The 15,365-nt window shown below is 36.7% G+C and overlaps 1 protein-coding gene across 2 annotated transcripts in view; it reads left to right on the top strand.

Annotated features, from left to right (window-relative positions):
* LMBR1 (limb development membrane protein 1) overlaps positions 1 to 15,365 on the top strand; it is a 162,741-nt gene that overhangs the window by 38,273 nt on the left and 109,103 nt on the right. For both annotated transcript variants that reach the window (XM_044679823.1, XM_044679824.1), the window contains exons 2-3: positions 1,561 to 1,633; positions 5,015 to 5,054. In XM_044679823.1, the coding sequence (XP_044535758.1) occupies positions 1,561 to 1,633; positions 5,015 to 5,054 (113 nt within the window). The remainder of the gene's footprint in view (positions 1 to 1,560; positions 1,634 to 5,014; positions 5,055 to 15,365) is intronic.

Consider the following 15,365-nt stretch of genomic DNA (forward strand, 5'->3'; position numbering starts at 1 on the left):
AGATCTGACAAGTATACTATTCTGTGTTCACTTAACATGTTTATAGTTTCCCTCTTTATATTCAAGTCATTCACCCATTCTGAATTTATCTTGGTGTAGGGTGTGAGATGTTGATCTAGACCTAATCTCTCCCATATTGTTTTCCAAATTTCCCAGCAGTTTTTGTCAAATAGTGGATTCATGTCCCAAAAGTTGGGCTCTTTGGGTTTATCATACACTGTCTTGCTGATGTCATTTATCCCCAAGTCTATTCCACTGATCCTCCTCTCTGTCTCTTAGCCAGTACCATATTGTTTTGATGACTGCTGCTTTATAGTATAGTGTAATATCTGGTACTGCTAGGCCCCCTTCCTTCACATTTTTTTTTCATTATTTCCCTTGATATTCTTGATCTTTTGTTATTCCAAATGAAATTTGTTATTGTTTTTTCTAATTCAGTAAAGAAGTTTTTGGTAGTTTGATAGGTTACAATATTTTATTTTTTTTCCTCTTTTTTATTTTTATTTTGAATATTTCCCATAGTTACATGTTTCGTGTTCTTTCCCTCTCCCCCAAACCCCCCCCCCCCCCACTCCCATAGCCGACGCACAATTCCACTGGGTTTTACATGTATCATTAAGACCCAATTCCATATTATTGATAGTTGGACTAGTCTACAATATTTTAAAGACGTGATTAAAGAGAAAATAGTGTTTTGTGTTGGTACCTCCCTCTTTTCACTTGACTTTTATCTGATCCACAACAGATGGGTGGTCCTCACAAGGGCCCATATTTTACTTTTTATGGGCAGTAATTCCTTTATTCAACCTTTGCTAGATCTGAGAAAATATAACTGATTTCACCTAATTGCCAACTCAGAATTGCCATCTTGTGGCAAACAGGTTAACTGCTAGCTTCCAACTTATAAAACTAGTCTTTATATAACTGTAATGGCCAAGAGGAAAAATGCTCCTTTAAAAAAATCATCTAGGATGCATGGTATCATCCACTCAAACTCCAAACTAGGGATTATCTGCATATCAAATTTTTCTTTACTGTCAATTCTGAAAAATTTAATTTATTTTGTTCAAGAGATACAGGATTTAGGGGGCAGCTGGGTAGCTCAGTGGAGTGAGAGTCAGGCCTAGAGACAGGAGATCCTAGGTTCAAACCCGGCCTCAGCCACTTCCCAGCTGTGTGACCCTGGGCAAGTCACTTGACCCCCATTGCCCACCCCTTACCAGTCTTCCACCTATGAGACAATACACCGAAGTACAAGGGTAAAAAAAAAAAAAAGAGATACAGGATTTAGTATTTTTTTGATAGTTGGTTGGGTAATACAGTTTATTTGCCCAGGGTCACCCAGTTAGTCAGTGTCTGAGACCAGAATTGAATTCAGGAAGATGAATCTTCCTGACTCCTGGCCTGACACCCTCCACTGCTCCTCTTAGCTGCCCTTATAATTAACTTTTTACTTAAATACTTTTAACTATTTGAAGTTGTTTTTGAGCAACTCTTCTTGTATAGATTACTTTGGAGATTTATGTAGCAGATTGTTGATCAGTTCAACTCTTTTTTCAGATATGCTTTCTTCTGTTTGCTGTTCTCTACATTGTTTCCTACTTCATCATCACAAGGTACAAGAGGAAGTCAGGTAGGTGGAAATGCTTTAACTCAATTTTTCATTCTGGGGCCCAATGATTGGGAAGCATGACATACTAAATATATTGTTATACTTAAGTATTCTGGCGTATGAAGCACATTTATAATGGAAATCCATTACTCATTTTTAGTAGATTGTCAAATAGGACCTTCAGGTTTGTAGTCAGTCATGTAAGAAAGGCGCTCATAGCCCTGTGAAACTAGATGTTTTTGCTTCTCCTTTTTTGCCATACCTGTGGTACAGTGAGTGTGCAGTAGAATACCAGCCATCTCTGATATACCTGTGAAAGGGCTTTCTGTGGCTGACGTGGCCTTGGCTCCAGACTTATTCTTTTCTTTGCATGTCTGAATTCCAAGTGTCCTTTTAAGGCTTAAAGGATATTATTTCTTTTGTGAAGCATCTTTTCTGACAACTACTAGTAGTGACAGAATTCCTTTCTCTCAAGACCTAAAGCACTAATAATAGTCAGTGGTTTCCAAACTTTTTAAATATGAGGATGTCAGTTTAATGTAAAACATTTTGTGAAATCTATGTGATAGGAGTACTAATAATGGATGCTGATTGAGAAATTAATGACAAGAAGCTATGAATCCACTGATACTTTTAAATGAATTATAATGGCATCTATATATTTGAAAAATGGTAATTGGTATACATGTTAAAATATATATATTATTTTGTATATGTATATGTAAGTTATTTTTGCTTATTAGTTAATTTACCAGTGAATTCTTAGTGCTTTTGTAATAATTCTACTACCCAAAAGTTGGGAACTGTTTTATGTCACAGAATTTAGTGCTTGATTATATACTTTATTGTATAGTTATGAATTATTCTACCTTTTCCTACATATATATCATATTCACAACAGGCTCATGAGACCTTTAAAGTTGGGGACCATGTTTTTATACTTTTAATGTAATAATACATTGACAATAATAAATGATAATTTTTTACATGTCAGTTTAAAGTGTGGCAAGCAGCTTACCTATTCCATCCCATTTGAGCATCACAAGAACATTAACAGGTAGGTGGCAGGGGTAGGGACTAGACCTGTGATTTCACTGGTATTGAGAACTCCTAAATGAGGAAACTCTTCTACCAAAGCATATCCACCCCTTTTCTATCATTTACAGTCTTAGAGAGTTGCCTTGACAGGTTAAGTAAGTTGCCTGGTGAGGGTCACAAAGCCAGGATGTATCTTAGGTGGGACTTGAAGCCGAGTCTCGCTGACTTGATTCTCTTCTGTTCCCTGCTGCATGGGTACAACCAGTTCTCTTCCATTTTGCCACTGAGGAAGCTGGTGTCTTACAAAATTATGTGATTTACACTTGGTTCCCTGCTTAGTGTCACTGCTAAGATTTGACCCTGGGCCTTCTTGATTTCCTTTTAAGGATTCTGTCTACTGTGGGAATATACTATCAAGTGTGGACTCTCGAGTGCCCTCTAAATATTCACTGATTGAGGCTGCTGCTCTCTCCCCTTAGACGACTCTCACAACATCTCTGAGCCTTATTTTCCTCATTTGTGAAATGTAGATAATAACAGGTCCCCTTCCTCCTTAACATGGCAGGTGGGAAGAAAGTCATCCTTGATGCTCCTTATTAATGTCCCAGTGTGGCTCTCTCATGATTCTGTGGTCTCTTCTTGTACCGAGCTGAATGGAAAGCTCTGTGGACCTTGCAAGTTTAAATAACACTTTGAAGAACTGAAGATCAAAGTCACTTTGCTGGTGATAAGTAAAATGCTGCAGCTCAGCTGTTTTAGGCATCAATTGGCTCTTGTGAAGAAACTCCTTTGATGATCCCAGTTTCTGTTTCCTCATAGGAGTAGCAAAACCTTAAAGAACTCCCATGTAAAATAACAGCTATTTCATTTCTCTAGTGCTCGACGCTTTCACAAAAGGCTCTCCTAAGAATTGTCTTGTCTATCCTTTTTCTTGTTGAGGCCTGGTTTCCTCCAATAGCTCCCTCAGGCACCTTTGCTCACCGTGCTATAAACCAGGCTGGGAGGGGCCTCAGATTGTGGGGGCTGTCCTGTACCTGCCTGGGCCCTCCTCCCATCAGTGTCCCTGGCCCTCTAAGCTTCCTTATCTTCCAGTTCCTTGTCTGAGTCTCACCATCAAGTGTGTTTCATTTTCTTAATAGAAAACAAAACACGACTTCTGTTCCTCTTTCTGAACACCAACAGTCCATCATTGCAGCTCCTCCTCTGCCTGGCCTCTCCTAAACCTATTTGTCTCCATCCTATCCACCAGGCCCCTATTCTTCAGGAGAGTTGGGTCATTATTTCTTTTCAAACTTCATTTTATCCTTCTATCCTTTCCCAATTTATCCTTACCCAATTTAGCACTGCTCATCTCTTGCTGGTCTCTAGCCTAGCATTACTAGTACTATTCCACATACAGATTTCTGAATGGAACTAGAAAAAAAATGTACTCATACTGATGGAGAACACCTTAAATTCATGGGATCTGACTTCTGCTGGGCCTTAAATGCCACAAGGCAGTTTTTTTACTTCTCCCTTATTCATTCACTGTATCACTCCCCACAAGGTCTATTCCAGCCCTTCTTCTTTATGTTTCCCCAGCTCTCCTTTCCCCTTGCTTCACTGAGGACCTTACCTTTGACTTTCCTGAGAAAAGTCAGGCCAGTTGTCATGAGTTTCTTTTTTCGTCTTCATTTAAGAACCCCTTTCTTTTCCTTTCCCCTAATCTCCAATCTCCTTCCCTTTATCAAAGCCATTCTCTTTATGTGTCTCCCTGATCCTCCACTTTCCATCCACTCCAACAGTTTCCTCTTCAGTCTCCTCCTGACCTTTACACTAATTATTAACCTCTCCCACTGCCTTTAAGCAACTTCCTTCTATAGTAGTTAGAGCCCTGGCCTAGAGTCAGAAAGACTTGAGTTCAAATCCAGCCTTAGATCTCTACTATATATGACTCTGGGCAAATCACTTACACTTTGTTTTTCTGTTTCCTCAGCTGTAAATTAGTGATGATAATATTGTCTACTTTACAGGGTTGTTGTGACAATCAAATAAGCCAATATTCGTAAAGCACTTAGCAATGTGTCTGGCACATAGTAGCTGCTAAATAAATGCTTTTTTGTCCTCCACCTCTGCCACTGCCTTGTTGTCTGCAATAGAGGCTATTCCCCAGCTGTACTGGGTACCAGATAACTTATGGCTCTGTTTGACATAAAAATATGAAATTTAGGTTTGTACTTAATTGAGAGCAATACTTATTTGAAAATTAACTTTTGTGTAATAATTCTTTGTGCTCATACTTTCTTATTATGTTGTGTTACAAATGCACCTTTTTGTTATAGGGAATGAAAGGAAGCTAAAATATTTTTTAAAATATTTTTGCAGATGAACAGGAAGATGAAGATGCCATAGTCAACAGAATTTCGTATGTATATTCAAATTTTCTGGTTTTTTTAACTGTTAAAAAATGATAAATAAGCCAAATGTAGAATTAAATTTTGCAATTCAGACTTTACAAAAAAACAAAACAAAACAAAATCATAGGTGTAAAATGTTCTTACCAGTTTTTATCACAACTTAACAATTATTGCAAAACAAATGTAATTGAGTAGAGTCCTAATTTAAATGTGCATATATTATTGAAAGTTGATTGCATGCTGTTTAAAGCCTCTGACCTCATGAATGGAAACCTCTTATCCATACAGAATCTAATAAAGAAGTGATCCTAAGTCTAACAAAGATTCGATTGAATCTAAGGAAAAACTTATTGATGATCAGAATATATTTAAGCTAGCTATTAAGAGAGACTGGTGAGCTTGAGGAAGAGTTCATTCTGGGTGATTTTAGACATTAATTACAGGTGCCTGGAGCAGATGGTTTTCCCTGTGCTGGTAATTAACGTCAAGGTATTATGAAATATCCTTTATTTGAGACATCAAATTAGGGCTATAAGCTTTATTCATTCATTCATTCATTCATTCATTCATTCATTTATTTAATATAAATTTTTTATTTTATTTTGAATATTTTCCCCATAGTTACATATTTCATGTTCTTTCCCTCTCCCTAAACCTCCCCCCACCCCTTAGCTGACGTGCAGTTCCACTGGGTTTTACATGTATCATTGATCAAGACCTAATTCCATATTATTGATAGTTGGACTAGAGTTATCGTTTAGTGTCTACATCCCCAATAATATCCCCATCAGCCCATATGGTCAAGCAGTTGTTTTTCTTCTGTGTTTCCACTCCTGTAGTTCTTCCTCTGAATGTGGGTAGCGTTCTTTACCATAAATCCCTCAGAATTGTCCTGGGTCATTGCATTGCTGCTAGTACAGAAGTCCATTACATTCGATTTTACCACAGTGTATTGGTCTCTGTGTACAATGTTTTCCTGTTTCTGCTCAAGTTCATTATTCCTTTGAGCACAATAGTATTCCATAACCAGCAGGTACCACAATTTGTTCAGCTATTCCCCAATCGAAGGACATCCCCTCATTTTCCAATTTTTTGCTACCACAAAGAGCGCAGCTATAAATATTTTTGTATGTCTTTTTCCTTATTATCTCTTTGGAGTATAAACCAAGCAGTACTATGGCTGGATCAAAAGGCAGATAGTCTTTTAAAGCCCTTGGGCATAGTTCCAAATTGCCATCCAGAATGGTTGGCTTAATTCACAACTCCGCCAGCAATGCATTAATGTTCCAATTTTGCCACATCCCCTCCAACATTCCCCACTTTCCTTTGCTGTCATGTTAGCCAATCTGCTAGGTGTGAGGTGATACCTCAGAGTTGTTTTGATTTGCATTTCTCTAATTCTGAGAGATTTAGAACACTTTCTCATGTGCTTATTGATAGTTTTGATTTCTTTATCTGAAAATTGCCTATTCATGTCCCTTGCCCATTTATTGATTGGGGAATGGCTTGATTTTTTGTACAATTGATTTAGCTCCTTATATAGGGTTATAAATTTTTAAAGTACTATGGATAAGATTTTGTTTAACTGGAATCATTAGATTCCATAATACATAATAAATAGGAGGTGATCCCTGCTTTTCAGATTCTTGATTTTGGTTTTATGTATTTGTTTTTTTTTGTTTTTTTTTTTTGCTGCCCACTATACTAACTAACACGTCTTTAGAATTGACTCTAGAGATACAATGCCAACTTTTGAGGTGTGAAAGAAGATGGTAATTTGTATTTCATGATACTAAACATTGATTACCTATTTTACTCCACTGAGGAATAGGCATATAAAAAAAAGATGACTTTCTTCCCTGCACTTTTCCCCAAAAGAAAAAGAAGAAAATTATGCCTTTTCTAAGAGATTCTTTTGGGTTAGAAAAGTAGATTGTATTCTCTATGACATCATCCAGCAATAACAATAAGTAGGATCAATAATTTTTGAATTAGTAATTTCAACACCTGAGATAAGACTGAGAAAAGGGTGGGATTAATTTTGGGGTCCAGAACTATTTAGAGAAATAGCAGGGCCTGAGTGGGTTAGTCAGAGGGTAGCACTGGAAAGGGCCGAAGGAACTCTAGAGGCCAGAAGAGGATAAGCAGGAATTGTAATAAGGTTCAGCTGCAAAGGTAGTGGTATAATCTTGTAGATTTCAGAGCTGAACAGACCTTAGAAATCAATCAGTTTTCTTATTAGGTCAGACTCCTAGGATAATCATTCTTCTTTGTCTGTGACTATGTACTTCCTGTATTTTTATCTTTATTGTGGTTACCTTCAGGTTTCTTCACTGAAGAGGAACCTCTAGAAGGTTAACACTGAGGTTTTCTTTTATTTAAAGAAAATAGAAACATCATTTACTCTGATTTTTATATCATTTTTATATCTGATTTATATATAATATAACCATTCTGATATAAATGTTAATAACCTAAATATGAAGTTAAATAAACAAGCATAGACAATATGCATTCAAAAGATATTTAAATTTAATGCACAAAGGAATATGCAAAAATTGTAATCAAGTAAAGAAGGAGTAGCGTTGGATAATAGGTTAAGTTCCTTAGTGGATATATTAAAAAAAGCATTAACTAAAATATAAGATTTTTGCTTGAACAAGTTACCAGATTAAAACAGTACATTGTTAGGTTCATGACAGCTTCTATTTCATATTTCTTGTGTGAGAATAATTTTGCCTTCTGGTTGGAAGCCTTAAAGTAACTATATCTGGACAACAGAGAAAATGGACCACACTTTAAATCATAGATATGAAAGGCAACTAACTGGCTGTCACCATCACATAACAAGGATTGGTAAGAATGTATTTGCCTGGAGTCTTGAAAATTTAATCAAAATGGGTTTAATGTATAAAGAAAGGAGAAGGAAGAAACTTTTCTGTTTTTTTTACCATATAAGACATGTCAGTGAAACGTGGAGTAATATTCATGCATGAACTATGACCCTGAAAAGGCATAACTTACTCAAAAAGAACAAAATGAATAAAAAAAGAGGTAGATTTAAGTATCATGGGAAGGAAATCTGTAAGGAAACATGACGGAAAGCACTTGGATAAAGTTGAATGGAGAGGGGAACAGAAGTGATAGTGTCTTCACTACTAGACTACTGTATACTAAAGCAATTAAAAGCATGCCTCGTAGTGATGGGAGGTTTAGTTAGCTTGGCCTCTCTTGTAGCCCTCTCTGACAAAAGTAGAGCAGCTAATAATTTATTATTCGTCTTTACTACTTCAAAGGTGGAGAAACTAAGGGAATATTCATTTCTGAATCTGATTCTCACCAACAGGAAGGTACTGGACAGCTTGTTTAGAAATAATGGGATTTCTCTTAGAAGCTGAGAGTAGTCAGTAAGCTTTCATTAAGTACCTACAGAAGATGGAAGCAAGAGTAGATGACAGTCAGTAAACTAGCATGTAAGGGCTTAACATGTGCCAGACACTATTGATTCTAAGGCAGAAGAGTGGTAAGAGCTAGGCAATGGGGATTAAGTGACTTGTCCTGGGTCATACAGCTAGGAAGTGTCTGAGGTTATATTTGAACCCAGAACCTCCTGTCTCCAGGCCTGATTATCCAGTGAGCCACTCAGCTGCTCGGGGTACTTAACATTCTAATGAGGACTTAAAGAATTGTGTCAGTGCTAAAACTAGGGATGTGCTAAGACTACAAGGAAAGCTAAGAAAAAGGGTTTTTTTAAGCTACTTTGGGCAAAAAAGCAATACCTAAGAAGGGAAAAAGAATCATTATTTGGGGTATGTAGGACAATCTCAGAGGACATTGGAGAGGAGGAGATGCTTAGCTCTTGATTTGTTTTCTCCAAGGAAAATGCTTTTTGGATTGGAAAGGAGAGGCCTCAAATGATAATAGACAGTTTATATACAAGAAAAGTGCATAGGTAGTAGGAGAGCACCTGACAGGCTGACTTGGAGTTAACTTACCTGCCATAGCTCATCCAAATCCTTGGACACTGAAGGAATTAGTCATTGCAAAGCTGCTATCATTTCTATTTGATACATCATGGAAAGTGGGGGGAGATCCCACAGGTCAGAATAGCAGACATCCCCATTTTCAGAAAGAGAAGCTAATGGATTTTAAAAACTACAAGTCATTAAGTTTGACTTTGATTTCTAGCAGAATTCTAAAATGCATGCATACATATTTATACATATTAATCTAATAGAAATTCATAGGGCTTGCTAATGAACTTGCTAATTAATAAAAATAATCAAGATTGTTCTTTTCCCCCTTTCTGGTTAGCCTCATCTTCCCAGAGACATTTTCATTCCTTCACATTTACAGTACTGTCCTGGGTAGGACTCCTCAGCAAGGGAAAAGGGCTCAGGGTTTCTTGCAAGTCAAATACCTTAGCCATCTGTGAAACTCTACCTTCCAGGGACCTGTACAGCCCTCCCCAGTTAAAGTGCTGCCTTGGGTTCTCCACTCCCTTTTTCTTCTACCTCTTGACAAGGGGAAGGGAATTAGGGTTTTGAAGAAATCCACTGAAGTACGGTCACATGCTTTGTCCCATCAAACTCAGCTTTTGTCAGTTACTTGTTCTATCCAAACTTGGTTTTCCTTGTTTTTATTTATTGAGGCCTTGTTGGGCTATCACATTTAGAATATAGTATTAAAAGAGATACTTAGTAAACATCTAAAAGAGGAAGTGGCGGTGATAAAGAACCAATGTTGTTTCATCAAGAACAGGTCATGCCTCTTTTGGATTGAGTCACTAGACTGCTGAGTCTAGAGACAGATTTTTACCTAGATTTTAGAAAAAGCATTGAATAAAATCTCTCATGGCATTTGTAGGGAAGAAATGGAGAAACTTAAGCTCAGTTGGGTGGGTTCAAAACTAACTTAATAACCAGCCCTGGAATAGGCATTCAGTGGGAAGCTTGAAAAGGGGTCTGCAGTCAAGTGCTCCTGGAGATATTTCATATTTGGCTTTTTATTGTTTAGTATTCTTTATCAGTGATTTAGAAGAAGGTATAGATTGTAAGGTTACCAAATTTTTAGATGGCACAAAGTTGGTAGTAGTAGAAGGACAAAGTTGATATTTAAAAAGATTTTGACAGGCCAGAACATTGGGCCAAATGTAGTAAAATGAAATTTAAAAGGAGCAAAGTCCTATGCTTGTGGTTGAACAATAAATTTCACAAAGGCAAGTTGGAGATATGTTGGGATAGCAGTTCACTCAAAAAAGATCTAGGAACTTTAGGGGACTCCAGGCTTAGGTAGTATCAATATGATATGTCAACCAAGAAAACTAAATGCACATGTAGACTGGGACTATGGAGGTGATAATTTTCCTATAATCTTTGTAGCGAGTCCATACCTGGAGTATTGTTGTTGAGTATTATTATTATTGAGTGTTATTATAATTATTATTGTTGAGTTCTAGGTGCCAGTTTAATTGGTAAGATATTTGATAAGCTAGAGAATATTTAGAAGTAAGCCACCATCATGGCAAAACACCTTGAGTTCATTCCATTTGAGGTTCAGTTGTAGAGATTGGAATTATCTTAGAGAAGAAAAGACTTGAGGATTCCCTGATAGTCTGAAGGGCTACCAAGTGGAAGACCGATCACATTTGTTCTCTAGCCTCAGAGGACAGAACTTGGCCTATTGTGTAGTATGGTAGGAACACATTTGGGATTTGTAGAAAGAAAAATTTCCTTACAATTAGAGTTGACCAAAAAGAGGTATAGAGCCTTCTCCCCCACTGAAAACCCTTTTCATACCATTAAGTTTATTTTTTTTTTAATATTTTTCCATGGTTACATGATTCATTTTCTCTCCCTCACTTCTTCCAGAGCTAACAATCAATTCTGTTGGATTATACATGTCTTATTACTCAAAACTTATTTCTATACTATTCATATTTGTAATAGAGTAATCTTTTAAAACCAAAACCCCAGGGAGCAGCTGACTGGCTCAGTGGATTGAGAGCCAGGCCTAGAGATGGGAGGTCTTGGGTTCAAATTTGACCTTAGACACTTCCTAGCTGTGTGACCCTGGGCAAGTCACTAAACTCTCATTGCCTAGCCCTCACTACTCTTCTGCCTTAAAACCAAAACATAGTATTGGTTCTAAGGCAGAAGATAAGGATTAAAAAAAAATTACCCAAACTCCAAATCCTATACCCATATAAACATATGTTTTCTTCTGGATTTCTACTTCCCCATTTCTTTCTCTTGATGTGGATAGCATTCTTTCTTATCAGTCCCTCAGAGTTGTCCTGGATAATTGCATTGCTTTTAGTAACAAAGTCGGTTACATTTTATCATCCCACAATTTTCAGTTACTGTGTACAATGTTCTCCTGGTTCTGCTCCTTTCACTCTGCGTCAGTTCCACTGAAGACCCTTAAGCAAGGCTCTATGACCGTTTGCCTGGTATTATAGTGGAATTCATTATTCCGATGCAGGCTGATGAGTTGTGGATTCAGGAACACCTGAGTTGGAGGCCTCCTTCTGACACATACTAGTGGTTTGACTGTGAGCAAGTGCCTTAATCTCTCATTGCCTTGGGAAACTCCCGAGACTTGTTACAGAGAGGTTGCTGGACTACTTTGGTACTTTCCAAAATGTGTTGGGATCTTCTCACATTGATGAAATTACAGACCTGGACGCCCCCTTCATCCTTCTCCTTGATGCATGTGTGGTGATCACAGTTGGAGAGCTTCACTTGAATACCTAAGAAGAAAATAGTATATTGAAGAGTCATTATTCCCCCAAGGTTTCTCACAGATGCCCTTCAGATCACTTCAGAGCACTGCATTTCCAACTTCAGTGATTGTACAGTTAAGTTTCCAGGAGGTGGCGCCAACCGTGTGTCTTTTCAATTCTCAGATTTCCTGGTGAATTTAAATGTGATTTAACTTAAGCTATTTTGAGGAACATATAAAACCAAAATATATTTATTTATATATATTCCTTTTTATTTATGAATGCAACAGACTTAGTTTAGCTTTTAATTAACAAGTGGCTATCTGGGAATAAACTATGCTTGACTAATTTTTCTAAGTAGTAAACAATTCCTTAATTTAGCTCTTCATAATTCATAAAAATCCTGTTTATAGTTGTGATGGTATATTATGGTTACCTTTATCTATCTTTGTTATTTTGAATTATTCCTTTAGCCTTTCAGGTCCTATTTCACTATCCTGAAGATGAGGATAATATTTCTGCTACCTGCTTACTAGGTTTGTGAGGAAAGGACATTATAAACCTTAAAGTACTCTATAATAGTGGGCTGCTGTTGTTTGAGGAGGTTGAATATACATATATATATGATATCCAAGTTCCCTTTCATCCTTAGGATTCCACAAATCTCTTCTTTTGCTTCTAAAATATATATAGAACATTTAAAAATTAAGATTAGTTATAATTTAATTTTGATATTTGAAGATTTTTGTGTTTTCTAGATATTTAGATGATACTCTTGGATATGAAAAAGCAAGATAGGAAATTAGACTTTAATCATTCTTACATTGAGGCTTCCTACAACAACATCATTCTCTTGAATATTGAATGCTTATGGCTAGTTCATTTAGTAATCCTGAAGACAAAGGTAGTAACATGTTCTGAAATATCAGGCTGAGAAAAATTTACAATAATTGCTCATTTCTTTATCACTTGGAGTCTTATAAAAGTTCTTTCCTCATAACTCTGTAACATAGGTTGTGCAAAGATTATTTACCCTATTTTGCAAATGAGAGATCTGAGGCTTAGAGGAGTGAAGGAATTCAGCTAGTAAATATTAGGGCCAAGGTGTGAAATCAGGCTTGACTCTACGTCTAGCTATGTTTCCACAACACTCTACTGTCTCTACTAATTCTTAAGAGCTTCTGACAGCAGTGTTGCCCAGAGGTGGTGGGATTATTTTTTTATCGTATTTATATATTTTTATAATGTAGAAGATCATGTCAAAGTATATGATATTTGTCTTTATGTATCAAATATGACCTACTTAGGTAATAATACTGATGATTTTTTCTTTTTTTGGAGAATCACTAAATCCAGTTACCCCCAAATATCTGTGTTTTTTAAAATTTTTTGTTTGGTTTCTAGAGTATAAGAGTACTTCAGTTTAGCAAATACACATCAAGCCTGCTGTTTTAATATATTCTTTTTGATGCTGATTTGTTGATGTAAACAGATTTAATTTTTATACCAACAGGGAATTTATACCAGACAGGGAAGGATGCTATTATAATTGCATCATAGAAAAACTGTTATTAACCTAATACCTAGATAGTCATTGACCAAGAGTGATTTTTAAAATTTACTGTATGAACCATGTGGGTGTGACAACTCTTGGAAAACTTGCCTGGGTGGCACCTGAGACCATTCTTTGTGGTGTACTGAGGCTGGCTTTGGTACTGGGAAATAAGCTGAGATTTATTATGTACAACCATAGGAAATTGGAACAAATTCTGGATGTGTTGATAGGCAGTAATTGCTTTGAAGAGTGAGGGAGTGTGGGTTTACCTTCACTGGTGAGTTAGTAGCTTGACTGGCCACCTTTGCTTTTTGTCGCTTTGTTCCAATTTGTCTTGCTTCTGCTTTTAGTCTCCAGCCCCTTCTTCAGTGTACTCCTAGAGACTTTGTTTCCTTCTAGCAGATCAGTCTCTTAAAGATGCTAATATGCCCAGCATGACTTTTGCCAATGGATGTGGTTCTCAAGTCACAGTGAAGGCTGGAGCTCCAGGGATCTTTTGTTTAGTCTTGGTTTTGCTACTTATTTCTCATCTCTGGGTTTCAATTTTGTCTGTAAAATGAGAGAGTTAGATTAGGTGATCTCTAAGGACTCTTGACACTAACATTTTATGATTCATTATGTTGTGTATCAATAATGTTGACAGGATCGTGCTAATTGATATATAAAAACTAGACTGAAAAACATTTTTTGGAATGTATGCTCTTCATTGGTTCTGGTTCTGTGGGTGATATTTCCATGTCTTGAGAGCCAAAGCATATTTGACTTGAAGGAATCTTGTAGATCAATCTAGTCCAGAGATTTCAGACTCAGGACTAGTTGGGGAACCAGTCAGGAACATAACAGGAGCCAGGTTAAAGTGTGATTGGGAAATATTTAACAAAATAAATAAAAATATAATGGAACACAAATGTTTATTCTGAGTCAATACGGTACCACAGGGGTCTGTTTCTATTTGAGTTTGACACCATTGAATTCTAGTTCATATCCTGGCCTTACTGAGGAGTTTGAGAACCAGAAAGGCTATGACTTGCCTTCAGTTCTGTGGTGGGTCAGAACCAGTACTAGAACTTGAATTTACTGAGTGTCCTCTGCTATTTCTGCTCTATCACATTGCCTTTTTTAGTGAAGATGATCAATAAAACTTTTCCTATACTTAATTTTTGTATAATATGGAAGCTCTTTCCCTTTCTATGTCATCTTCCTTTTCAAAGCTGAAGACCATACCTCATCACTTGTTGCTTATGAAAAAAAGAGTTCTATTATATGTCACAAGATGGCCTTGACTCCAAAGTCACATTTTAAAGTATATTTTAGGAGGTTGGCATGGATTTTCTGCTGCTTTTACTTTTAATGTGTTGCATTTGTTTTTAGATTCCTCTTTTGGAAGGCTTTGATAGAATATATATTTTGTTAAAAATTGGTTTTCACTCCCTGGATGTGGGTACTCTTTCTAGTTTTCCTTTTATTTACCCACTCTGCACCTGTGGTTGTGTAAGATTTTGCCAGAATTGATCTTTCACCTCATTAATACCTTTTAAAGATATGCATTTTAATCACTTGAAACAATTGCCACACTCTTGTTGTCAAATAGTTAAAAGATAAAATCATTAAATAAGTGTTTATACCTATTTTAAGATTAGGTTTCATGTTTGCAAAACCACATTTCCTTTGTCTTCAGTGGTCAAATGAGATTTTACTTTAATGTATTACTGTGTTTTTTTGGTCTCTGTTTTTTATGTTCTATATCTTTGCAGAGCCATAGAGTTCCAGTGCTAAAAAGAATGTTGAGATGATCTATTCCCAGTCTCTATCAGCATCCAGAATTCAATTCTACACAAGTTGTTTTTTGGACACTAATCTATCCAAATAAAGAAATTTAGTGAGAATTTTAAAGATTGGAGAGGCAATGTGGTATCAATCAGTAGAGCTGGCCGCAGGGCCAAGAGGTCCTGTTTCTGATGTGTGCTAGCTGTGTAACTCTGGCCAGCTCCCATTAAGTTCTTGGGGCCTACACAGTTCTTGAAGACTGGGAGAGGGTGT

This window comes from Gracilinanus agilis, chromosome 5 (genome assembly GCF_016433145.1).
Source record: "Gracilinanus agilis isolate LMUSP501 chromosome 5, AgileGrace, whole genome shotgun sequence".
Classification (NCBI taxonomy): domain Eukaryota; kingdom Metazoa; phylum Chordata; class Mammalia; order Didelphimorphia; family Didelphidae; genus Gracilinanus; species Gracilinanus agilis.